Below are 25998 nucleotides of genomic sequence, written 5' to 3'. Positions count from 1 at the left end.
TAATAAAGTAATATGACGCCAGAACAGCAGAGGGCGCTAAAGAAAGCGCGGAAAGCTTTTTGTAAATATCTGATTGGTTGATTCATCCTGTCTTGTAGGCGGTTTATTTCAGAATTTGTGGGTTGGGATTCTGTTTCCATGCAAGTAAGAAGAAGTTTAAAGTTTACCTTCAGTCAAAAATCTGTATGATATTCAACAACTAGATTTCAATTATTAAGCGAGGAAGAATGGATGACTCTACAAAAGTCTTACTGCAACGACTCATGCGACGTATACCGACTCAAATGCTAAAAGCAACTCTCGACAAGTGGGGCCGTCTGACGGCAGCACAACGAAAATGCTTGGATTTTACTCAGTCAAAATGGACCTTAACACAAAAACTACTCGCCGATTGCGAGGTATGTGGCGCTTTTTCGTAAGACGCTGTGCCTATACATACAAATATGTACCTTTTAACAGCACTTTTCTTCACAGGAAAATAAATTGACAATGAAGCACATCACAGAACTCGAGATGATATGTGAGTAAAGTAATTGTTCCATTAAGTTATTCATAGTTTCTTACAGTTTAAATTCCAAACTTCTGTATTGCTATAAAGACATTCTAATCAGATGCAAACAATAGTTGATACCATATTATTCTAGTAAATTTGATCAAATTCAAGGGGCGAACGCAACGTTCAGACTTTAGGAAAGTATTTCCTGTCCAGTCATCAACCAATCCATCAGCATCAGTTGCCATAGGAACAACCTAAACGTTAGCAGCTACCTAGTTGTTTTGTGACATGGCTTTTCATGGGCTAGCTGCTTTAAGTTTTGTTTTTACAGATTCTTCCCATCAAAAGACAAGCAGATTATTTTGGCATCTGTCCACAGACAGCTACTCTCAAAGCTGACTTTCACAGTTGTTTGTCAGTAGCAGCTTTGATTTTGCTCGGTGTTTGTTTGTGATGGTAACCCGAAGCTCAAGATTCCAGGGCAGGTGGGCTTGGGTCATTTTGTTGATGGCCAGTATGAGCTGGTAGCTGGCAAGGTCTTAGTGGAGACTTTTAGCTTGGATTGTGATTGCACAAAAAGCAGAAAAAGGATATAAGACCATATCAAAGTCTTTGAAAATATTGAAAAGAATATTAATGTAAGGCCAAGATTAAGGTTCACAATCATGGTAATTTTGGCTGATCTGTTGTAACATTAGGCCAGTGTAGCTAGACACTCCAGCGGACATTACACACGGCTGGTTTTCTTTGGTGCAAACCACTTCACTTAAATAGGTGAGTACCTTGTCACTTAGCTTTTCCTTTCGCTGACCTAAGAGGGAGGTTCTGGCCATTAATTCTGTTATGTTGTGAGATAAAAATTGAGTTGTTGGGTTTCCTTCTTCTTTTTTTATTATTTATTTAATTATACAGGTCAGTGGACCATAAAACTTGTGTCACTGTGTCAAAAGTAGACTAGATTAAGATTAAATAGGACAACAAAAACTTGCTGATGCCTCTATTGTATCTTCTAGCATTCCAGTGATGCAAAAAATACAGCAGTGGTCAAGAAATGCCACCAGAAAATATTGTCAGTCTTTTTGATGTCATACTTCTCATGTTGTGTCGGTTTCATTGTCTCAGATGTCATTGAAAATCCAAACCAGGGGTTGTGGTGCACTTTCAAGCTCATGGACCCTGAGGGTATGTCAAATAATGAATAAACTTATTGTACTATTAAGTGCAGAAAGCGTACAGCATTTTTATTTAAATCAAAAACCCCAGCTGCTGCTGGAATCATTTTCATTGATGTGTCAAGTAACCTGCTGGAGTCTGGATCGTCATATTTACAGTAATAAAGCAACGTGTTAAACCTATGTTGTCGCTTTAATAGCTTATTTTACACTATTGCACTGAATTTCCGGTATTTTTATATGATTTTTAAAATAACAACAATAATAATAATAATAGCCCTTAATTATCTTATTTTATTGTATTCCAGTGTCCAAGGCTGGATTATGCAATAGTCATCTATGGTTTTACCTGGGAAACGGTGACCAAAAATGTCTGCAGTTTTTAGCTAAGATTAAACATAAGCTAAACTTTTTCTGTTTCCTAGATGATGCTCACTGCTTAGAGCTGACACAGTTCAAGGAACAGTTTAAATCCCATCTCAGTGAACTCATAAGACATGTAAGTCTGACATTTTTCATCCCTGATATCTTTAAAAGGAATTTCAGGAACCTCTGTGTGTGTGATATAAATACATACATTTTTCTTCTCATGTTGCATTAAAGGTGTCGATCAAAATAAAGAAGCACACAGATGAAGCTGTGTGGATTAGAATCGCGTGGGGAGAGAGTTTCTCTCGGCCCAACCACCTGAAACCAACCTATGTTGTTCACTATCTTCAGACCCCTTATGTTTTTGTGAGTGGTTTAAAATCGAAGCTAAAGCCTCTGCTATCCCAGGTGAGAATTGAGTCCTGTATATAATTGTTTGTGCCATTCACACAGTTGCCTGGTCGCTGTTTTTTTTTTTTTTTTTTTTTTTTTTTTTTTTTTTTTGTGCGCATCTTTCCATATTCTAAGAGGTTAGCATTTGTTGCAGGCTTTGACCCTTTCCACCAGACATCAAGCAATTAAGGACGCTAACCTCAGTGGGCGGAAGCTAACTGCCATCAGAGACCTGCTGATGAAGCAATATCAGCAAGTAAGCCTCATCTGATGATGTTACAGAACAGTCTGATGGTTTAAGTTAGGTGTCTTTACGTTAGAACAAGTATTTTTGACACTGAAATTTAAGGTTATTGTCACCCAAAAGATTATTGCCAATTTTGTTTTTCCTTGTTTTTAGGTGTTTCCAACAAAGTATCCCCGTCCTCTTTCAGAGAAGAATCAAACTGTCTCGAGTATGTTCTGTAAATGTTTTGATCTTTTATTACGTTATGATTACTATTGTGTATTTACTAGTTTTTTTACAGTTATATTTGGAGTTATTGTGTATTTCTACAAGAATTCTGTGTTTTGATTTTGTGTTCTTGGCTTTATTCATATGGACAGACATGCACATAGAAAAAGAACAAGCTGAAGCTGCAGCAAACCGACATCAGATGGCCGGTGAGGCATTTGGTGAAGGGGTGTTACCTCAACTACAGTCTGCAGTTTATCAGGTACCCTGACTGGATAAAAACATACAAAAAAAAGTTCAATACTGAATTCAAAGTTGATGTCTCACTGTTTTAAAGATGTTGCTGATAGTTATTCCCTCTGTCTAGTAGCCAACTGAACATTCATGTTAATCTTTCCACAGCTGGAAACAAAGTTCAGAGACCCCACTAATAAGACCATGACAGCACGAGAAGAGCCATTCAAATGTGTTGTTAAATTTTCAAGCACCAACCTCCTGGAGTCATTCAGAAACTGTGCATCCTCAGGTAATACTAAGAACTTGCTAACCACATCCAGGAAGGAAACTGATTATACCTTAAAAGATGATAATGTTAATGTTATATTGTAGCATACAGTATTGTATGTTTCTTTATACTGGCAGCTCCACAAATGCCCACATGGGGGCACACACTCTCCTTCAAGTGAAAAATATTACACCTTGAATGCATAATTCCTTTTATGCCATTCATGACAGAGGGTATATTCATGTTTTCTTTTTATTATTTATTTAACATTGTGCTACTCAACATTTCTGAGTTTTCAACTAAATCAGTCCAAAGAATTGCTTTTAATTTATTTTGTTTTTTTTTTTTTTTTCTTTTTTTTTTTGTAAGACAGAGATTATTTCTGCCTCATATTCTTTTATCCTGGCTGATTTCTGAAAATATGTTATTTGTGTTCTGAAATTGAGATTTTTGATTGTTACCATACTATCAACAGTTCAACTAATATTGATTATTTCCCTTTAACTGTTGTTTCAAACCCATTTATGTATTTTTCTTTTTGACAGGAATTGCTTCTACGCCTGTCACACCCCTCCTGTCATCTATTCCCTCAAAAGGAAGGAATTATTTTGTCATCAAAGACAATGCTCCTGCTCCCTCATCACAGATGCACCAAACACATAACTGATTGAGGCTGTCCTATGACTTCAGAGACTCACAATGGTGCCAGTTTTTTCATCCTATGCTCAGTCCATCAGTTGTTTGCTCCTACCTTTCTGTTACTGGTCACTTTATTGTTGCAGCTCTTGAAGATTCATAAATTTCAGAAGCCATAGAGGATTTCCTCTGCTTAATAAAGTGAATTGTGTTGGAGGTAAACTGGCTTTACACAGTAGACATATGTAGTTTGAAAAAAATCACTTTGTTTCAATTGTATTTTAACTGTGTACTACACATTTGAAGGAATAAGTTAAAATATGTGACATATGTCACAATGATGTTCATAGCATATACATACACACAAACAAAAGCAAAGCAAAGAGAGAGAGTGAAACTATACTTTAATGATCAGTCAGACCTGTTTTATGGCTGCAGCATTCTGAGTAAGACAAATATAAGGCTTCAGTTTTGAAAAACCCTCATTTTCGTACTTCATCTTTTTTATCAATATCTATAAACCAAAATTGACTTAAACTTGCTTTGCTGTAATCTACATGAGATCTGTTTCAGTCTATTCTTTAAATAAAGATTTAATAAAAAATATTTCCAAGTTTGATGTGACTATTTGCAGTGAGATAATGCATTAAATGTAATTAATATTTATGTTTCAACAATATTTAGCATAACTGTTACTTCTGTTTAGGGTAAACCAAATACATATTTACCTAATTTGTGTTTGTTTGTTTTTAACGATCGACTATTATACCTTATTTAGTAGTATCCAACTGTGGTTGTACAAAAAAATGCTCAAATTTACCAACCCGTGAAAGAAAAGTGAGTTTATTCTGCTAAACGGAAGTGTGAAATTTATTCAGGATGTGACGTAGCTCTGCCGCTTTGTCGACCGTGCCTGGGGTGAATGGTGGCGAAGCAGCCTGTCAGTCAAAACGGAGGGATGTAATCCCCCTTTTCATTCAACGCTGCTGCTGGGGTTTTCTGCCAAACACAGAAAGGACTGTCAACACAAAAACATGGCTGCCTCTGCGACGGGCAGGGCGCATAACAGGGACAAAACGACGACAGACAGTTTGAAATGCCACGAGGAGTTTCTTTCGCAGTGTCGGGAAATAATAAAACCCACCATCACGGAGTTGACCAAAGAAGTGAGGACGAACATCCTTTGCACCGTGGAAGGATGTGGCAAGATTCTTCCCAACACACCTGCATTGAACATGCATCTTGTGAAGTCACACAGAATAAAGGTAATCGGTTGCTAAATTCGGTCATTTAAGTTATTGGGGTTTGTAGGTAATTGGCGTGCTAACTTGGCTATATGTCAAGAACACGATAAAACTGGGGGAAAAAACGCAAGTCATCCAACTTCGTATGAGCTAACACGCAGGGTAGTAGTAATTTTGGGAAAAAATACATTGTAGTTTATGTTTGATAAAACTTCACTCAGCTCTGATTTGTATAACCTTAAGTTACTAACAATTAGCCACTAGCCAATTAGCTACACGAAAACTAGCTATATGTGCTATCAATTGCTTTGACCACGTGACGTTAATTGCAAGTGCGTTTTTTGTTCAGACGTTACAAGGATTTTGTTTAATGCAAAGTTAGTTTACTGTGGGATTTGGGGGTAGACTGACCATTCTCTTTTAAAGCTTGAATTTATATATTATTGTTTGTGTGTGTGTTTGTCAATCCATTAATAATAATAATAATAATAATAATATATTGTTAAAAAAACGCAAACATTTTAATTACCGTTATGTAACACAAGATGAAAGTAAAATTAATTCAGTGTGTCAGTGACCAGCTTCGTCCACAAATGAACCTCATAATTATTTTACTACTTGACAACCACACTATAACTGTCTCAAACATAGTAATGCAAAATAGTAGTTAAGCTACTACTGTATGTATTAATCAGACACAAAATAAAATTAAAAAAATGAGACACAATTGGTACAGTGTTGTGTTGCTACATTTTTTATTTACTGTTCTAGCGGCATAGTGTCTCTTTAAGATAAGTTGATACCTTTTTTTAAAGTTAAGGTGATTACACTGCAAAGTATGTGATTGATAAAATTTTAGCAAAGTTACTCAGGTAATCAAAACAATATAGTCTTGTACCAACATTGACAATGGTGCTTTCCCACAGCTTTTCTTGCTGTTGTATTTAGTTCACCTGCCTAAAATATCATTGGATGATACCAAGAACAACAAAATACAATAGCCTTGTATAATCTTTCTGCCAATTAACCAGTTTATTAGTATTACAAAAACAGCATTAACACATGTACTTCATGAGGCAACACTATATAACAGAGCAGAAACAACATAAAAGATCATTAGCTTGATACCTTTACATCAGGAGGATCTAAATGTGACTACTGAAGGTCTCTTAGATCCAAAAAATATAGGTTGGTACATTAGTTAAGTGTAGAGGCAGTTATAGTTTTTGGTGTACTTCCAATCCTGGCCTCTCTGTTATCACTGGGCTGTTTTTTCATGGGCAGCTGTAATTCACTGTCTTCACACCATGAATGAAGTCCTGAATGAAGTGGGAAAGGCTGTGTTTTGTCCCGTAACATACTAACAAGCTCTTTGTTTGAAAAAAGGTGAATGTGTGCATTTGAATGAGCTTTTAGTAGTCAGTGTTTATGTGGGCAGTATACAGAAGGCTTTAAAATCCCGATAGAACCAGTAAGTTTTTATCACATAAATCTGAGCTACTTTCAGCTTTATTTTCAATAAAATATTCTCAGTCTAACCCATCTATGTTTAACATTGATTTTATAGTGTAAGCAAAACTTTATTAATTTAATTAATCTATTACAGTCCATGTTCCATGTTTTGGATTGTCATTATGCAGCCACACTTTAATTACTTTTTGTGACTTTAAGGGATGCAAAGAGAGCAAAGGGAGCAAGCAGCATGCAATATTGTTTGAGTAAAAATACACAGATTAATCCACGTCAGTGTGAAGCTGCTGTTGGTAGAGGTAATCACATTCTGGCGGCGATAAAGGTCTTACATACTATTCTCATTCTGTTCTAATAAGTTATTTAGATGGATCAGAAAGCAAGAGTGAGGCATGATTAGGATAGTACATCTGTTTGTACTTTCTTTTTAACACCACCATAGTTTTACTTAATCCCTGCACATCGATAGCTTATTTTCTGTTCATTCAGTCACTGTTCATGCTTCGTATTAAGTAGCAGTTTTCCCCTGAGGACTTGACTTCATTTGAATTGTGCTCTCAGCTAAGTCTAGACTCTTTCATAAGGCTAATGTGACTGTTTTGGCTTGGCTCTTAGCCGTCTCTCAATCCCCCTCCTTCCATCCCAAGGAGAAGCAGAGGTTAGAGGCTGTTACTTTCTCTTACTGCTGCATTATACTGTTTTTCAGACAGGAGAATGATCTCACAAGTCATTACTTAATGCCATTAACTAACCCTGCTGTGGCAACGGCAGTAAATCGCGACTTTCTTTCTCAGCTACAGGCTGATGACCAATAATGTCTTGACATGACTCAGGCTTCAGCCTACGACCATGTGATGTAACTGAGACAATGTGCTGCAAAATAAATTATTTCCAAAAAGTGTCCTTTATTTGCTAACATCTTTTGATAAATTAAGAGGGTGTTTTTCTTTTTACAGCTTTAGCTGGCCTCCATCCAGCATTGGAGACGTAGGTGACCTTGACTACAGGAAAGGGGACAGTGTTACAGTCTTTTGTGTGTAATGGTGTTGTTCAGTTTCAGATGTGGGATCCACTTCTCTTATGAAAGGAAAAAAAACATGTTTTGACATAGTTGTAATAGTAATTAGTTATATAATACACTTAATATCAATTACAATAAAAGAAAATAAAAGCATAAAATAGTAAATTAGAAAGATTCTTTCACTGTTTATCCACTGCACTGATGAATTATTGCTGGGTTAGTGCACATGTGGGGTTACTTGTTTGTGGGGGAAAGTCCCAGTTTCAGCTTGTTAAATGAATGAGTATCAAAGGGAGGATTTGTACAATCTGATAGCCACACAGACTGTTTCATATGACAAGCAGTTGTATATCGTGGTGAATTGATTCTTACTAAGTGTAATCCTGTGACTGATCAGCACATCACAAGGTGAGTGTGACGTATTGTCCAATACTGTCCTCAACTTGAACAGTTTCCTCCTCTGACAAGACAGAGACCTCCAACACCACAAGCTTACTGTCCTTAGAGATCTGTTTATTTATTCTGTTTACATCTATTGCCCTCAGTCTTCTGACCCAGCATACAACAGTTTGGAAGATTGTACTCCTGAAACATCCTGAGCACTGCCCCAACAAATGCTGGAAGTAAACCTCAACGTAGAAACAGCTCTGACTTTTTTGACTGACATGTTGCATACTTAATATGATCTTACCACAGTCTAAACACCAAAAATGCAAATGACTGATTTGTCCTCTTTCTTTTTTTGCCTCCATTGCTGTCATTGTTATTTTCAGGATGGTATTGTCAACCCCACCGTCAGAAAGGACTTGAAGGGCTCTCAGAAACTTTACTGCTGTCCTGTTGAGGGTTGTCCAAGGGGGCCCAACAGACCATTCTCACAATTTTCCCTGGTTAAGCAAGTAGGTGTTTTCTCTATTATGCAGTATTGTGTTTTCTTATTTGTGCTTTATAAAGGATATTTTGAATATTTAACCCTTTGTGCAAAACTGGGGCACCATAAAACACTTGCAGAAACAAGACTCTTCTTCATATATCGGTATCATATCAAGGGTTGCAAAACAGTGGGGAAATGTACAATTTTAGAGGACACAGTCATAAGCACAAATAAAGATAAATGTACTTATTACATCGACCAATTGTAGTGGGTCCTGGGCCTTTAGCCTTAGATTTTGGAGTTTTGTAGCACCCACCTAAAATTGTGCAGGTTTTCCTCACTTCCCAGTATTGACTGGGACAAAGATTCTGGTGCATTTGGATGTCTGATACTAGGGTGTTTGCAGTGGGTTCTGTGGCTGCAAGTTGGAGTCTTTGTGTATTATGCTTGTTACTGCCAGCCAAGTTTAATCAAAAACTTGTGAGATGACAATTTGATAGTCAGTTATTCTGTAAAAGGCAGCATTGGATCACTTGACACAAAGCACATTACATTTAACTCTAACTCCAACCCTAACCATTAGTAGGTAGTTGTGAAGTAGATATTTAGGTAATTGCAAAAAGTAGAATAGTACGGTAGTAAAGTGAAAATACTGTGGAAAAGATTGTGCAGTACATGGTTTGAACTGATGATCTCTCACTTGAAGGGAAGTTCTGATGGATTAATGTTTATTCTTTTTATTTCCCCAATACAGCTTTGTGTCCTTGTCAAGAGGGGCAACATTATTAGGTTGCAAGCACCAGCATTGTTAGGTCAGAACAGGAGTGGAAATGCCATCAGCAGTGTGATGAAAGTTTTATAGCCCTAGAGAAATGAGGAAGGAAAATGTAGCAATTGTACAATAGCAGTGTTAATGGAACTGTTGTTAACAGCTGTTTCCATATTTTCTGGTGGGCCAACATATGAATTTTATGAGTTTCGTGAGATAGTGTTGTTGCTGCACATCCTACACGTGTCATTAAATCGGAATCTGGATGGTCTAAACAGGGTTGTTGCCTGGAGTTGTTTATGTTGTTCGAGCAGGATTTCTGAGCAGTTTTGGCAGCGTGGCACAGCACATCCCCCACTAGGTGGAGGCTGCTGTTGGTAGGACTGTGGTTGCCTGTGGGGAGTGTCCTTTATCTGCACCAGTATGTCGGTGGGTGGTATCCAAATGGATGCCAGGACTCGAGGCTTTCCTACAGAACATTGCTTTGTAATTCAATGATTATTGTTTTTCCACCTTGCCTGTCAATACTTGTGTTTTGGCTGAGCCATAGATATTTGCCTTTTGATTTGTCATTGTAGCACTACATGAAGATGCATGCAGAGAAGAAACACAAGTGCTCCAAATGCAACAATGGATACAGCACAGAATGGGACCTGAAGAGACACATAGAAGACTGTGGGAAGACCTACCAGTGTACATGTGGTTGCCCCTATGCTAGCAGGGCTGCTTTGTTGTCACATATCTACAGGACAGGTCATGAAATTCCTACCGAACACAGGTATGTAAAAACATAGACTAAACAGATTTCTTGATATGTTGCATTTCGCTAATGATGAAAAATACTTTAGTATTTTTCTGCTTTTTCTCTTCAGAGTTCCTCCAGTAAAAAAGCGAAAGATGGAGAAACAAAGTGATTCTGAAAAGGTTAAGAGTAATGATTCAACTATTCAGATCATTCCTGCTACTAAAGAGCTGACAGAGACTGCTCTGCCTTCTGATTCAACTACATACACCCCAGACCTGGTGAACCAGAACTCCAACCCTCATAGGAACCTTCAGAAGTTGCTCCTACCAAAGCCAAAGATGGCTTTGGTCAGTGTTCCTGTGATGCACCTGGCCCATTTACCTGTTCTCCTCCCATCCGCAGAAAGTGGGACTCTGAGGTCTGTTGTTCTTGCAGTTGACAGCCAAGGCTCTGTCAGCACTCTTCAGCTCCTACCACAAACCACCGGAGCAGTAGTACCCCAACTTGATGCAAAAAATTTGGCTTTCAAGGACTGCATGCCCATGTCCCGCTCTAGCCAGGGGCCAGTTAGCACAGGGGTGCAGGTCAGTCTGGATTCCATGAGTCCAGAAGACTCAGCCAATAATGTGGCAGGACAACGAGGAAGGAGCACTTCTACCAACATTCAGACTGACAAGTCATTCTTGTCAAAAATGCCCTCAGGGGTGGGGACTGGGGAGGGAATAGGTTTGTGTTCTATGGGTGAGTCCTCAATTTCATCCTGCTCCCAAACAGACATCAGCGTTAGTGCCGAAGTCCTCCTGCCAGTCAGCGTTGAAACACAGACATTCTTCTCTCGAGCCAAATCCACATCTTCTATCGGAGCTCAGACAGACAGCCAGTGCGTGAGCCAAATTCCTTGCTCATCCTCATCCCTGCTCCCATACAAAACCAGTCAAACACAGACATACTTTGCCATGCCTCAATTAGAGGAGAAAGCACAGGACCAGGCCATCATGTGTTCAGACCTATTTGATAATGAGTCCCTCAGTGTGTCTACCCAAACAGCCCTGGACATAAAGACCCTTAGTGCTGCAGGAAGCAATATATATGAAGACTCAAAGTCAGCAGGTGTTATGTGTTTTGGGGTGCAGACACCTGAGATTAGTTCAAATAACATGGCAGATAACCAGACTCAAACAATGACTCTGTTAAATGATCTAGAAAACATTCTGTCTGGCAGCATGTCAGGCCACCAGGTGCTCACAGAGGCTTCTGCTGGCTGTGGGTCAGGTCTCAGCTCGGTCCAGGAGCAACACAGTGGAATAGACTTTGACTTTGAGGAGTTCCTCAGTGCTGTGCACATTCAGACACAGACTGAGGAGAGTGAGCTCGGTGTACTGTGTGGTGACACGCCGCTGGAATCTCTGGACATTCAGACGCAGACAGACTTCCTCCTCATGGATGAACTGGATCACAACGAAGGACCAAGTCGAACCCAAGCTAATGACCTGGAGCTATTTGATACTCAAACTCAGACTGACCTCAATTTCCTACTAAATGCTGGAAGCAACATGCACCTGAGCAGCATCCTGCGACATTCAAGCTTTTCTATTAGCACCGAGTCCTCAGACACTGAAACACAGACCGATCTCCCTTCATTAGCCACAACTCCTTCCTCACAGACCCATGTAGGTCAGGGTGAGCATGCAAGGTTGCTGAACAGCACTGAGACTCAGACTGTGTCCAGCCAGGCAGAAGGCCTGGGGCACCTTTTCCTGACCAGCAATGAAACACAGACTGTCATGGATGACTTCCTGTCAGCAGACCTGGCATGGAACATGGAGTCCCATTTCAGCTCTGTGGAAACCCAAACATGTGAGGAGCTTTGTGCTCTCTTTCAGCACTCTGAGAAACCCAACAGCTGAAACCCTTTTAGTGAAGCTTTTTAAGCTTTTGCAGTACGGGTTTCTAAAAGTTTGCCTCTTCCTTTAAGAGGAAAAGGTCCCTGTTATCCACTGACAGACGAGTCTTAACAGTAAGAAGTCTGCACAAATGTTTTTGACCATTCCTCTGGGGCTTCATGACAGCTCTGCAGCACTTTATTAGGTCAATGGGCATGATTTATCAGCTCTTGTGACAGTTTACATATTTATTTGCACATAAATTAAGATATTGTATGTGTCTTGTCTGAAATGCCACCTAACATGCATACTTCACTGTGTCTGGTTTGTGCTGTTTGGTCTTTGTGGCAATTCAAAACTGACTTTCAATTTCACAAATGTTAGATCTGCACTTAAGTAGCTGTATAGGAAAGGCTTCTAAAGTCTTTTTAGATAGCTTTTATAAAACAGTTTTGTCTCAACTGTGCAGAATGCAATACTGTACATTCAGTTTCCATAAAAAAGTTGCATGTAGCCTTAGTGGGATCAGCAGCACAAAAACATACAGTGTCTGAGCTTGTGCATCAGGTGGCAGCCTCTTCAATGATACTTTGTCAGCTTCAGCAAAACTGTAAATTCAGAATTAAATTTTGCAATGGAAAATATGACCAGTGATAGTCAGCTTTGTTTTGTAAAGGTAATTGTTTTAACACTTAACAGGCCACTGCTGGAAACTGTTAAGATGCATCTCTGACATGGTAACATGTTGAGATGTGGCACAAATAAAATGAAACGTTGATGTCTTGTTAGCAGATGCACACATTGAATTGAAATGTAATTGCGTAGTTTGATATTGTGACATGTTTCTTGTAAGTGGGCCTCTAGCTAAGCAGCTCTAATCTGAAGCAGGCTAGACTGTCGTTGTCTTTGACTTATTCATTAGCTGGGTGTAAATGTATACAGCAGCAATGTTACTCTGCAGCATCACAGTGGATTAGCACAGTTACTGTATGTATTCACCACCTGATACTGACTGAAGGAAGTCCTGTTAAATATCAGATTTTGCTCATGTAACATTTGTTCACAGTATTTTAATTTGATTTATTATGTTTCTTCTCTTAGTGGCTAAATTGACTACATTGTGTTTTTCTTTTTGATGTTGAAGTCGGTTACCTTGCAGGCACCACATACAGACTTGTTCTACAGGGAAACAGCCTCCGGCCTTGTTTATTTGCTCATTTTGTTTTGTTGGTGCCTTAATCCAAGTATTAACCTTAGCTTCGCTACCGATCGTTTGCTGCTTTAAAATAAAAATCCTATTTATTCAAGATGGATAGATGGATGTTTTTGAAATGGATAAATGTCAGAATCCTTTCGGTTTTTACACTGCATGTTTAATCCATTCTTTACTAGTGTTTTCATCATTATTGCATGAAATAACAAATTCCAAACTTTTCTATCTTCTGTGGAGATATTTATGTTCTGTCACAGAAAAAATGTGCTATGCAGCATTGTATTAGATTTTTTTTTTCTTTTTGGTTCAGTTGAATTATTTTTACGAAGATTTGGTTTACATTGTTCAGATTTATAAATGTAGAAACTAAAGAATGTACAGAAATGACACTGTGCTCGAGTATAACATGCTCTGTTTTTTTTTTGTTTTGTTTAGGAACAGAGCTGTACTTGTAGTTTGTGATTCTTAAATTCAGATGTGGCATTGCTGCTTCCCACAGGTTTAGTGGAGCAGAGGAATGCCTTGCTTCTAACACAACTCTGTTGGTCTTAAGTGTCAGTAACCAGTGCTTTACTTTTTCCTGATGATGGAGTGCATGCATGTCATTTTCCAGAGCTAAATATCTGAGCAGAATTTGAGTTTCTGTTGCCTCTATGTGTAGTTAATGGCTGCCTTGATTACAGTAGTGTGGAAAAGTGTTTGCCCCCTTCCTGATTTCTTGTTCTTTAAATGAACGTTTTTATTGTAAAGGGTGAAAAATAAAGAAAATCCAAACCCTGAATGCCCCCCCCCCTTAAAACATTAATGTGTTTTTGTCACACATGTTCAATTTCTCCAGCCACACCCAGAGAAGCCCTCACAACATTGCTTAGCAAAAAAATTAAGGCTCATCTCACTGTTGCCAGAAAATATCATGATGATCCCCAAGATTTGGGAAAATACTCCATGGACTGATGAGACAAAAGTTGAACTTTTTGGAAGGTGTGTTTCCCATTACATCTGGTGTAAGAAACACCAACAGTAAAATGTGGTAGTGTGATGGTCTGGGGCTGTTTTGCTGCTTCAGAACCTGAAAGAAGTGCCGTGATAAATGGAATTCTGCTGTCTACCAAACAGTCCTGAAGGAAAATGTCCAGCCATCTGTTATGACCTCAAGCTGAAACAAACTTGGGTTCTGTAGCTGGACAATGATCCAAAACACACCAGCAAGTCCACTTCTGAGTGGCTGAAGAAAAACAAAATTAAGAGTTTAAATTGCCTTAGTCCAACTCCTGACCTGAATCCTATTGAGATGCTGTGGCATGACCTTAAACAGGCAGTTCATGCTTAAAAAAAAAAAAGACTAAAATTCCTCCACAGTGCCGTAAAAGACTCTTTGCAAGTTATCGCAACCGCATGATTGCAGTTGTTGCTAAGGGTAGCCCACCCAGTTGTAAGGTTTAGGATGTAGGGCCATTTAGGTTTGGTTTAAAAACCTTCATTTTGTGTTTACCTGTCTTTGACTAATCTTTAAATTTGTTTGATGATCTGAACCATTTGTGAAGTGAAGTGTGACAAACATGCAAAATAAATCAGGAAAGGGGCAAACACCTTTGAACACCACTATTTGTTACATTACAGATGTTAATAAATTGTAATGTGGATATTATGTTGTTGGTTACTAATTAAAGAAAAACCATGTCTGGAAGGAAAAAGAAGACTTTAATCAGTTTATTTTAGGATATGAGTTTAGCATAGGGGAGAAATCAGATGTACACACATGATGCCTTCATTTCTTTTTTAACACTTTTGTGCTAAAAGCAGAAAAAAGTAATAGCACAATTAAATTAATAAGTTTGATGGATATTGCTCATTTTAACTCTTTACGATTCAGATAATCAGATCAGATCAATACTGTTGCTCTTGGAACAATTCTCAGAAAATTTAAGAAAGATCCTCCCAGTTCAAATAATATTGCACTAACTGGTTGCTTTGGATAACAAAACATGGTAAGTTTACAGATTTTTGTCAAGTACTATAATGACAATAGTTGATCCCTGCGTGACCAGAGCAGATAAGTGGCCACCATTCCTAATAAGAAGTGTGGCCATTTATCTGCATAATATGTTAAGAGCATTGTTGCTAGGTAACGAGAAAAACTGTATAGGCACTTTTAAAAATAGGCTGAAATAAACTGAAGGTCTGTCCAAAGAATCAATAGTGTAACATTTTAATAATCTGTCCACTTGTCTGTTGAAAATGTTAGTGTGATCTGTAATGCTCCACAAGTAAACACTGTAGTTTCTTACGTTTATGGAGATCCCTCACAGATGCAATTTATTCTTCCAAGTAACTCTAAACCAGTAAAATGCTCCCTTAACAACTGCACCACAGTTTTCCATAGTAGATCCATCACTGTGCTCTCTGCTTTTTGTATAACATACCTTTACTCATTTAGGCCATAAATTGCCACAAAACCTCTTTACATGTTCATTATTAAGCTTATAATGGTAAGGTTTGTTTTCAGGTAACTCTTCAGTGAGGATTGTATTTGTCCCGGTGTTACTGCAGTAACAATACACAAGTAGTCTAGTCTATAAAATCTTCCTGAAGATGTAATCAAACACAGTTACTAATATTTCTCTCTAGCAATGCTACAGGCAGTTCCCTCTATTCTTAGTCCAGCAGACCTCAGTTTAACCTCTGAGGCTGTCATTTCTTTACAGTACAAACTGAAGAACCAGCTAGATGAAAACACTTTCATCTAGCTGTGATGGACTTTAACGTAACACTGAACCTTTTTGACAATTTGAGACATGAATTTATTTAGCATTTTCATCTGGTTAAGCATGTTTCATAGGCCTCACAGAGCTAAACAGCACATACAGTCTTGTTCCTTAGGAGAATAAGAAACTGGGTTGCATATGGGGTTGTGGCATTGCTTGTGAGAAGCTCTTGCCCATTGTAGGGTACACTCCATCGGGTTTGGAAGACACAGGTACGTGATACCTCTTGGGGACAGAAGCATGTAGAGCAGAAATAAAATGCAGGTTTTGTGGATATTTTTGGTACGCAGATTTCAGGAAGGCAGAGTTAGAGTGAAAATCTGAGTTAACCACAGCTTCCACACGTGTTCTTCTTGATCCACTCCTTTTATCAAAAAGAAAAAGGTTTTCCTCAAAGGTTTCTGCATCTGGAGCCTTTTTGCCTTTGCAGACATGACCACTTACTTTAGGATTCAGCTGCAGTGACTTGATAGGTGGTAAAAACGTGAAGTTTGTAATGGGAACCACTATATTATTGGGCTTATGGCTGTGCTTCTGAGGCTTGGTGAGCCTGCTCTCCAGTACAAAGTACTTTTGGGACAGATGGCAAGACTGCAAAAGGTTCTCTCCGAGCAATCCATCCTCATCTGTCTTGTTTTGAAAGAAGGAAAGTGTCATGTTTTTCTGCGTGGCGTTCGGAACAGCAAATTCTGTTTGACCCCAAGATCCTGTCTGCTGGTTCAGTGATTTTTTATGCAGGCCTGCGTGAGACTTACAGTGCTGCTCAGCAATCCTGGCTGAGCTTCCTGCGTTGGAAGGTGTTGGGTTAACAGACAAAGGGGTCAGATTGTTGGCCTCTTTTCGCTTTGGCTTCCTGTGGATGTTCTGACTCATTAGTATGCAGCTCAGTGGAGCAACTTTGGCCCAACCCCAAACCTGTTGCAAAAACAAATTTAAAGTTCATCATAACAGTTTTATTAGATTAAAGTTTAAATGCATAAAGTACATAAAACTTAGAATGCAAAGTTAGAAGTTAAACTTAAAAGTTTGTAAATGCTTCATAATTTTCTGTTTCTGCATTAATCTAACCTAAAATATCAGCACATTTTCACATAAATCCTAAAAGTAGTCAAAGATACTGACATGCCTGACATGATACCAGCAATTACATAAGTAAAAAAAAATACTGCTCTTTACTATTTATTCATTGAGGAAAATGAGTCGATATTCTATGAGACAAATAGCATATAAGCTACAGCAAATAGTAATTAATTTCAATGTGAGTTTCAGAATCAGATATTTACTTGATGAGAGTCTTCACCCCGTTCAATTTAAAGCTCAAGGTCTCAACATCAAGAATCTGAATGCTACCCAGCCTCAGTCATACAGTGTGAGCAGGGGAAAGAAATTCAAGACCAACGTTTCCCTCCCCAGAGTGGCCGACCTAGAAAGATCTCTCTGAGAGCAAGGTGTTTTATAGTCTGCAAGTTCACAAAGCAACTCAAAGTAACCTGTAAGTAACTTGAGGGCTCCCTCAGCTAAATTTAGAGTTCAATCCCACCAGGAGAACAATGAGTGACTGTAGAAAGTTGTTTTTCTTGATTACTTGAACAAAAACAGAAGTGTAGTAATATGATATATTTTGATATGTTTCAAGTTTTTACAGTAAAACTTATCAGTTAGATAATGTGATAATGCCTTTTTTTCTTTTTCTTAATTTGGGTGACAGCTCTACACTTTTAGAGAAAAGCCAGAGGTCAGCTGGAAGTTGTGGAGAAGGTAGACAATGCATCATAACAATAACCCTGAACAGGATCTTTCAAAGAATGGTTACAAAAAAGTAACATTTTACATTTTGAAAAGGCCATACCACACAAAATACTACAAAAAATGTTTCCAAATGTTTGTCACTGATATAATGAATCAGTTTAGTGAGTAAGGACTTTGAGTATGTTTGTTTGATTTGTTGAAATGTGTTATTTTCATCTGTTTCTGAGAGAGTGAGGCAGAAATGGAGAGAAAGAGAAAGCAGAGAAGTAACAAGCTGTTTTGTTGACATTTCTGGAAGGAAGGAGATAGTCTGAAGTTCTGAGTTATTATCAGTGTCAACTCTTACCATTCTTACCCATGCGTAAGCCAGGATTTGTCATTATATTTACTTTTCCCTGGAATTAACCAATGCTACCAACCAAAGGAAAGTGGGAAAAGACCTTGAAATTAGAAGATTTACTTACAGCATCTTCCCATTGAGAGTAACAATGATACTCATATGGCTCCAGTTCTTTCACAAAGGTCTCCTCACTGACATCCAGCAGGTCATCAACATGTCTCCTCTCTGGTGTCTTGTAAAGCTGCGCCCCGAATGCTTCCTCCTGTGCTGAAAGTTCCCAGTCCTCTCTCTTTACAGGTGTCTGATCATCTTTCTGCTGCTGCATCACGTTGTGTGTGTGAACTTTAGGACATGACACACACACACACACACACACACACACAAATATATATATATATATATATATATACATACATATATGTTTTTCAGGTGAAGTTTTTTCAGGTCAAGCCACCCACCCACACACCTTGCTTTAAAATCGAGAAAGGTAAAAAGAAATCTTAAATCTTCACTTGACTTACCAGGACAAGGCCAGTTAAATCCCTGCTGAATTTTTGAGTTTCTGTAAGCTTATTTTTTCTACCGAAAACGACATAAAAATCTGTCGTTATAAGTTTCTTTCCGTTGAGTGTTTATGATCTGAACACAGACGGACGAAGTTGTGAATGCCTTCACAGACCAACTGCAACGCCGTCGTCATGGTAACTAAAGTGTTCCACAGGGAAGATGTGACGTAGATAACAGTGGGAGGACTGCACGAGCTTCTGCGGCTGCAGGCACGAGACTGCACGAGAATATGACATTTTCTTGCACTGAATATGAAATTGCACGGTTTCCCTCGATGACACGTGAATGACGCAGAGACTGCATGATGTAAACTTTACAGAGGGAGAGGAGAGGGTTATGCATAGACTGCATCTGCTATTGAAAAGCGGAGGCGAAAGACTTTTATTTTGATTATGTTTTTATGCATTTAAATATATCCTGAGAGAATTCGGGGGGTCTTGTATAATCTTACACTGGGGAAGGGGAAGTTAACCGGTTTATCATATGTGAATGAGGAAACCATTTTGGTTAGTTGCAACGTTAACTTCTGCACGTAGGCTGCTCGCAGCCACAGTATCAAGCGTCAGAGGAGACGCTGTGCGATTTCAGTTCTAAAAATCGAACATGTAGGTAATCTTTTCTCTCTTTTTTCTCTTTTTAATTTAGTTTTGAACAGAGCAGACAACGTGTTTTCGTGGCTCCTCTGCAGGAACAAAGTTATTCTGTGTTGTCGAATAACATCTTGGTTTATTGGTCCGGAGCTCCAGAGAGTCAGCTTCTGACGCAGCAGGAGCACCTATCCGCGAGAGGGACACTACCACCTGACGGCTTCATCTTTTGTCACACCGGGTCTTTTCCATCACGACCACTTGAGCTCTGCAGTGCAGGCACTGTGGCATTTTATGGAAACCGACGCTGTGCATCCTGTCGCGGTCATGCTGCCCCCGAAGAACTGCCTGCCGAGGAACTACAGCTGCATAGCCGGACTGTTCGGGAGTCTGGCCGCGGCAAACCCGAGGCTGGAAGATGCTGAAGATTTTGACATGGTGAACGGAACATGTGAGCCCATTGAGTGTCCAGTGGTGGACGAAAGGCCGCGGGGTAGAGAAATCTTCCTGAAGCAACCACAGAGCCCCAATCTTCGTCGGAGGTGCAAATCGCTGCCTACACCCACAGAAAGAGGAAAATTAGAGATCGCCCGCAGCATAAGTCCAAGCAGTCAGAAAAAAGTCAGGTTCGCCGACTCCTTAGGGCTGGAGCTGATTTCTGTGAAGCATTTCGATGATGCAGATGACCCAGAGGTGCCGGAGCGCATACTGGCGAAATTACCCAAAGGAACCCTTCATCAGCTGGACACAAAATTCCCACGGGCTCCTTCACAGTCTGTCTTCATGGAGCTGCAGTTCACAAACCCAGGCACACTACCCGGCTTCGAGCAGAAAGTCAGGGAGGTCAAAGTCCTGTTGGAGAGCGTAGAAGCAGATGAATTTAACCTCTCCGGGTTTGTGCGTGTTCTAAATCTGGAATTTGAAAAGAACGTCTCTTTGAGGTATTCTCTGAACAACTGGATAACATTCATGGACAGTTTGGCCACCTATGTTCCCAACTCAAGCGACGGAGTCACCGATAAATTCTCCTTCAAGATTGTCATGCCTACATACCTGGACAACGGGGGTACATTTCAATTTGCTATTAAATACTGTGTTGGTGGGCATGAGTTCTGGGATAACAACAATGGGAACAACTACAAAGTGCGACGTCATCGGTTGAAGATGTCTCCACCTCGTGAATGGGAAAATGGTTGGATTCACTTTATCTGAGCGCTGGTGTCTGCAGTGGCCCATTCCGTGCGTAATTTGCGCGCAGTCCTGGGTTACTTATGACTGTAGCCTGTTAAATATTCGGATTATTTCTGCCATTGTCAGATGCACACATGCTGTGACAAAAATATTGTCCCATCATATTTTAAAAAGGTTGTAATAATACACTGTCTGTGTGAGCCTCGTAGGGTCCCAAAAGATGGGATGTTTGATATCTTGCCTTGACATTAGGGCTCGGTGCAGCGTCGTGCCCTGTGGGAGGGCTTCCTCAAATTACGTAATGTGCCACGGAAAACATGCGGGCAATGCCAGCTTCAGGTTCGCTACTTATTTTCAGGAAAGGCTGTACAATTTATTTAATGGCATGCTATTTCTAAAACAGTCACTTTATTTTGCATGTGCGTAAACATACTGAGTTAATGAGGAATAAAATGCATACTGTTTCAGTCTGGGAGAAACACACACTCACTGAGATTGAAGACATAAATATGCAGATTTATTTTATATACCAAGTCAGTGTTTCTCACTGTCATACCATTAAAAATGCCTTATTCTAATCCATGATGTAGGAAGTAATACATAAAGTGCTGTGCAATATTATCAGATAGAATAGAGCAAACACATGAGATGGTTATAATCAAGCTTACATTTATTTTTAATAATCCAGGGACAGCATACTTAGTCAAAAACCCGCCTTTATGCGATAAATTTGTAGCCATTCCACAACCATTGCACATTTTCTGCTGCATAAATATAGAAACAATTAAATATTTTCATATGAATATTTAAAATTAGCACAGTGTGACCAAAGGCAACAAAAGATTTATTAATATCTCCAGAGATCTCTTTAAATATGAAAAGCATAATAGTATGATTCATATATCCCTAAATCAAAGGGGCTGTTCCTCTAAAGAAGGGGATTTATTACTCCCAATCTGCATTGGGTCTTGTTGTTTCCACTGAATGAGCTTCTTTTGTTCCCATGAGGAAAACCAGGCTCTTTAAAAGTTAAGTTTACCTCACAGTGTGGTCTTCAGGTTTATAACAGATGTTATTTACACAGTAATTATTTTTACATTTAAACAAGCATTTTATTTTACTTGCACATATTTGAAGCAATGCTTATTAGATATTTAAGGTTCTCTATTGCACTGTGTTACTCTGTGTTTTCTTCAGAGCACTTCCCTCAGTAAACAAAGTAGCTATTACAGATTACTGTGTTCAACCAGCTTTCGCTGCTGCAAAGGTACTTGATAGTCCTCACTGTGCAAGTATAGTGCTGCTTCTTATACTCCATACAAATGACCAAAAACATTTGAGCCACCACATTGGCTTTGTTTTTTTATTTATTTTAAAAAATGTCTCATTGTTCCATTTTCATATTGTAGTCACTGATTGATGTTACACACTCAACACATTTCTGGTGAAAAGTTTGTGTTAAATTTGTGTTGTGGTCTTCCAAATTTAACTTGACGGCAAAAAATAGCTTCTTCGTTTAGTTAAATGCAGACGTTTATTAGCTTTTTCAGCTCACTTGATAATATCAGTGTTCATGCACAAGACAAAAGTTGAGACTGGAAGACCAACAGACAATAAGGTGAACATTACCTTGGCCTTTGTGTACATCCCCATGGCCTCTGAGGGAAGATTCTCATTTGCTGAGGCGGGCATGTGGATGGAGACCAGTTTTTAGAGCAGTTCCACTGTGAATCCGTCAGTGCTGTTTGTCTTCAAACATGATGTGTCAGGACCACAAAACTAAAGCTGACTAGTTGTGATAAGCTGGGAGATGATCAGAAGATATTTGCTACAACACCACATAGCTTTACCACGTACAGGACTGTATTTGTCTCACCAGCTTATTTAAAAATTGTCACTAGAAAAGGTCAGGTCATGACAGAGCTCAGAGTATGTTGTTATATAAGTGGGTGTTCACATATTGTCCACTTCTGTGTAAACTTTAGTTAAGCCTCCATGCTGACCATACAGCATTATTATTATAAAAGATGAGGTGAATAATGTTGTATAGGAGGATACATTAATACCAGCTCATCCCTGCCCATAAAAACTTGGATTTTTAGTTTGAACATTTGGCTACCAAGTGGTCAGATTCCTTGTCTTGGACTACAATGGTGTTGGTTTCTGGACACTAATGACTTTTGAGGCTCTATTTGTCTCCTAAGTGATTCATTTTTTAGTGTTTAAAAAGTGTGAGCATTTTTTTAATGACTACAGCCTCATCACATTTGTCACCACACTGTGACTTAGAAATGATAAATGTATTTTCTAGGAGTGGAGGTTTGATACTATAGCTCAGTCTTAGCCTGGTGTTTCCGACAGTGCTGTTGTTATTGTTGCATCCCAACCATAAAGACAAAGGGCCTGTGCTCCCATTAAATTTTCACCTCAGTGTATACGTAACAGCTAGCATCAGAACTTCCTGATTAATAGATATGTATCTAAATGTGTCAGTGTTTCATATTGAATGTCTTCCTATTACTGTCCTGTGTTGTGTATTTTGAAGCATTAAAGAGGTACTGAAAAATGCAGCTGGTTAATTTGTCATGTAATGATCCTACCAAGTTATTAAACGTCTTCAGAAAAATTTATCATGAGACTAATGTTAGGACTAGAAATATTACAAGTTAAATAATTAGTCTTAAAGAGTTTTCTTTAATAAAAATATGTTACAGTTTATCTTTTAATTCCTTGAGATGTGCTAGTATAACAGTGTATCTTAAAGCCTACATGGACATTTGTTGGTGTACACTGCCTTACTGAACTGTGTGTTAACCGGGGGACATGTAAGAGAAGTAGGAGGTGGCAAGTGTTTATTGAGGAATAACATGATTGTAGAACATGTGAACTCTGGATAATGTTGAGGGACGTATCAGGGACGAGATAAACTTTGGGGTTTGATAACTTTTTGCATGAGTGACTCATGATTGTAGCTGATACTGAGCAGACTCAGAAGGAGAGGAAGGGAAGATGTGCGATCTAGCTTCTAAACAAAATGTTTTCTAGTCTTTGGCTTATTGTTCTGCTCATGTGTCTCAGTATGGAAAGCTCATTTGTCTGTGTTATAATCATTCAGTGGCATGGATGTTTTTTTTTAATAATTTTTTTTTATTGCTTTCTTGTTAGAAATGTTTTGAAATTCCTATGCAACTCTTTTTTGTTCTTATAACATCTGCACTGTGAGATGCCTATTATGTGTTTTTGCTGTGAATTTCAACCACATTTGCCCGTACACTTGAAACATACCTTTATGTTTAGCTTTTAATGTAACCTGTATTTTATTAAAACAATGCTTAATAAAAAGCTTTTGTGATGGAAAACAATCATTCTTTTTTCTATGATCACAATCACCAAAGGGAATTTCCAAACTAAACCTTTATTTAATGTTACTGGGACATTTGCACTGTGTATGGCCGCAGCTCTATGCATGTGCGCATTCCCAAGGTGTTATATATGTGGTCGGTCAAGCCTCTGTCGGCCCACATGAAGCAGCTCACTGCAATGTGCTATAGCCAGCGCCACTGTAGGCCTGCCTCATGACATGCCCTTGAATTGATTGCTGCCTGAAACCATTCCTGCTCTGTTTACAAAGAGGGGGTTGGAGCTTGAAGCAGGAAAAGGTGCCACACTCCCTCAGTAAAGGCAAAATAGGAAGTCAGTGAAAACATATAAAAGCTAATGAAATATGAAGTGCAAATAGGTTGCATGCTCCTCTTTATCCTTAGAACGATTTAATGATGATGCATGCTGCTTTTTCTTTAATTAGCCGGGGCTTCTTCTTTTTTTTTCTTTTTACTTTTATACGCATGACTAGACAGCACACAACAGTAATAAATATCCAGACTGGTTTTTTTTTAAATCCCATTCCAGTGGTTATTAATCAACCTAAAGCTCATCTCTGTTTTTAAATTGTTACCATGAAACAGAAGTTCTATGGTCATAAAACGCGCCAGGAATGATTCTCCATGTCATGCCCCAAGAAGTTATGAATATGCTAATATGGTCCAGCCCACATATCGACTCACCAAAAAATTTAATCCGACTTTGCAAAAGTAGTTCTGCAATAAAATAAAGATCAGAGCTGCTAATTCTTACTCACTGACCATGAGACTATGGGATTTACAGTCATGGTCTGTGGATTCGGGGTTGGGGTTCTTTTTAGTCTTGTCATTTTGAGTTCCCTTTCCTGCTTTATTTGGTACTTCCTTCCCCTTGTGTGTTATTTTCTATTTTATTTCCTGTTCATTAGCTCACCTGGTTTTTATTGGCTCATTCGTTTCACTTCTTTCCTATTAGTTCCTGAATGTAGTCATACCCCTTGGTTTCAGTGATCCTTTGTAAGAACATCTGACGTGTCTCCTCTGTTTTAGCCTTGTAAGTTTCTCTAGTGATTCTTAATTGAAACCTTTATTCGTGCCCCCGCTTCCTTCCTCTCTGTCCTGTATTTGGGTCCTCGCATCCTATCACCAATGACATTTTCATGGTGACATTTGCTTGTATTTGCTTAATTTTTGAGTGAGGCAGAGTTAAGGAGACCAGGGAGTCTGATGGACTTTTTCGGCATGGCGGACTAATGCTGTTTCAACCAAATATCTGCTAGTGCAGGCATGTTAGTCAACTGGTAAGTTTATTTTTGTAATGTGTTATCTCTGTCCTGCTCTCATTACAAAATTCCTGCACTCAAGCCACCAGGGCAGACACCCTCTGCCCTGGGCAGAAATGAAATAATAAGCAATCAGCAAGTTAGCATCTAATGAGTGATTAGTCCAGCAGCTCGGGTCTCTCAAACGGGCATCTCTGCAGGAATCTGCTTGACTCTGGTCTTGTGAGGGGGTAAAGCTAAGTGGACTGATGTGGTCTGCTTGTACTCACTGGTGAGTTTTGGGTAAATGGTTGGAACAGCATCAGTCTCCATGAATAGTTTAGAGACAAAACTCTCTTTTTCTGCCTAATCTACGTAGCTCATGTCCATCCTCAAAATGCAGACTAGTGACTGTGATTTATTTTATTAATTTTTTATGTTTCCAGAAAATTTGAATGAACTTCTCTGGAAGTTGAACATCTTTTGGTAAGTGACGAAGGCTTACAGCATCTGATTTTAATCTATCACAGACTTAAACAGAACATCTTTGCAACAAGTACAAATCTCACCACAAAGCTTTTCCGCTTAGCTTTTGCTAACCTTTCTTAATAGCTTGCTAGCTTCTCATTTTGGAAATTATTTGACCAGCAAGAAGTTGGGATTGCTTCTTCCAGTGTTCTGCATGTAACATTGAGTCTGTCTAATCTCATCTTTCTGAGACCATGTGGGGTGTTTGCAGTTGCTAAGTAGAAATTCTTGTTGGTATTGATTGCTTTGATGGCGATGCTTTCTAAGATGGTTTCACTGGAAATAAAGTTAAAGCTTACTAAAAACATAATGTGAATTCTCCTGCCATGTTGTTGGATGGGGCAAGGTAAAAGAAATATAATGTGAAATGTTCTAAAACATCTGCACATCTCAGTCTCACAAAAGA

General features: G+C 38.9%; 4 protein-coding genes across 4 annotated transcripts; 3 read left to right on the top strand and 1 right to left on the bottom strand.

The window, feature by feature from the left end:
- Nucleotides 1-90: 90 nt before the first annotated feature.
- Nucleotides 91-4619, top strand: cenpn (centromere protein N). Its single transcript, XM_041983342.1, has 10 exons — nucleotides 91-398; nucleotides 475-520; nucleotides 1619-1678; nucleotides 2094-2167; nucleotides 2272-2445; nucleotides 2585-2686; nucleotides 2831-2885; nucleotides 3037-3146; nucleotides 3287-3410; nucleotides 3935-4619. The coding sequence occupies exons 1-10, from the start codon at nucleotides 228-230 to the stop codon at nucleotides 4054-4056; spliced, it is 1038 nt and encodes a 345-aa protein (XP_041839276.1). The 5' UTR covers nucleotides 91-227; the 3' UTR covers nucleotides 4057-4619.
- A 304-nt stretch (nucleotides 4620-4923) lies between these two features.
- On the top strand, nucleotides 4924-14727 carry atmin (ATM interactor). Its single transcript, XM_041984393.1, has 4 exons — nucleotides 4924-5290; nucleotides 8534-8659; nucleotides 9982-10181; nucleotides 10276-14727. The coding sequence occupies exons 1-4, from the start codon at nucleotides 5060-5062 to the stop codon at nucleotides 12053-12055; spliced, it is 2337 nt and encodes a 778-aa protein (XP_041840327.1). The 5' UTR covers nucleotides 4924-5059; the 3' UTR covers nucleotides 12056-14727.
- A 210-nt stretch (nucleotides 14728-14937) lies between these two features.
- LOC121639239 lies at nucleotides 14938-19092 on the bottom strand. Its single transcript, XM_041984405.1, has 3 exons — nucleotides 18620-19092; nucleotides 18223-18440; nucleotides 14938-16924 (listed from the first exon to the last, which is right to left on the bottom strand). Exons 2-3 carry the CDS (start codon nucleotides 18421-18423, stop codon nucleotides 16121-16123), a joined length of 1005 nt encoding a protein of 334 aa, XP_041840339.1. The 5' UTR covers nucleotides 18424-18440; nucleotides 18620-19092; the 3' UTR covers nucleotides 14938-16120.
- Nucleotides 19093-19102: 10 nt separating this feature from the next.
- Nucleotides 19103-22564, top strand: LOC121639247 (protein phosphatase 1 regulatory subunit 3E). Its single transcript, XM_041984411.1, has one exon. The coding sequence runs from the start codon at nucleotides 19547-19549 to the stop codon at nucleotides 20462-20464; it is 918 nt and encodes a 305-aa protein (XP_041840345.1). The 5' UTR covers nucleotides 19103-19546; the 3' UTR covers nucleotides 20465-22564.
- Nucleotides 22565-25998: the final 3434 nt, after the last annotated feature.

The sequence above is a fragment of the Melanotaenia boesemani genome, chromosome 1, assembly GCF_017639745.1.
Source record: "Melanotaenia boesemani isolate fMelBoe1 chromosome 1, fMelBoe1.pri, whole genome shotgun sequence".
Lineage (NCBI taxonomy): Eukaryota > Metazoa > Chordata > Actinopteri > Atheriniformes > Melanotaeniidae > Melanotaenia > Melanotaenia boesemani.
Note: the sequence above shows the minus strand (reverse complement) of the source record. Positions and strands in the feature narration are given on the sequence as shown.

Coding starts and splice junctions, on each gene's coding strand:
- cenpn (XM_041983342.1), top strand. CDS start 228: ATGGATGACTCTACAAAAGTCTTACTGCAACGACTCATGCGACGTATA. Junction 2,168..2,271: donor TCAGTGAACTCATAAGACAT/GTAAGTCTGACA, acceptor GTTGCATTAAAG/GTGTCGATCAAAATAAAGAA. Junction 2,687..2,830: donor TGATGAAGCAATATCAGCAA/GTAAGCCTCATC, acceptor CCTTGTTTTTAG/GTGTTTCCAACAAAGTATCC.
- atmin (XM_041984393.1), top strand. CDS start 5,060: ATGGCTGCCTCTGCGACGGGCAGGGCGCATAACAGGGACAAAACGACG. Junction 8,660..9,981: donor AATTTTCCCTGGTTAAGCAA/GTAGGTGTTTTC, acceptor TTGTCATTGTAG/CACTACATGAAGATGCATGC. Junction 10,182..10,275: donor GAAATTCCTACCGAACACAG/GTATGTAAAAAC, acceptor TTTTCTCTTCAG/AGTTCCTCCAGTAAAAAAGC.
- LOC121639239 (XM_041984405.1), bottom strand. CDS start 18,423: ATGCAGCAGCAGAAAGATGATCAGACACCTGTAAAGAGAGAGGACTGG. Junction 16,925..18,222: donor ACTCTCAATGGGAAGATGCT/GTAAGTAAATCT, acceptor TTTTTGCAACAG/GTTTGGGGTTGGGCCAAAGT.
- LOC121639247 (XM_041984411.1), top strand. CDS start 19,547: ATGGAAACCGACGCTGTGCATCCTGTCGCGGTCATGCTGCCCCCGAAG.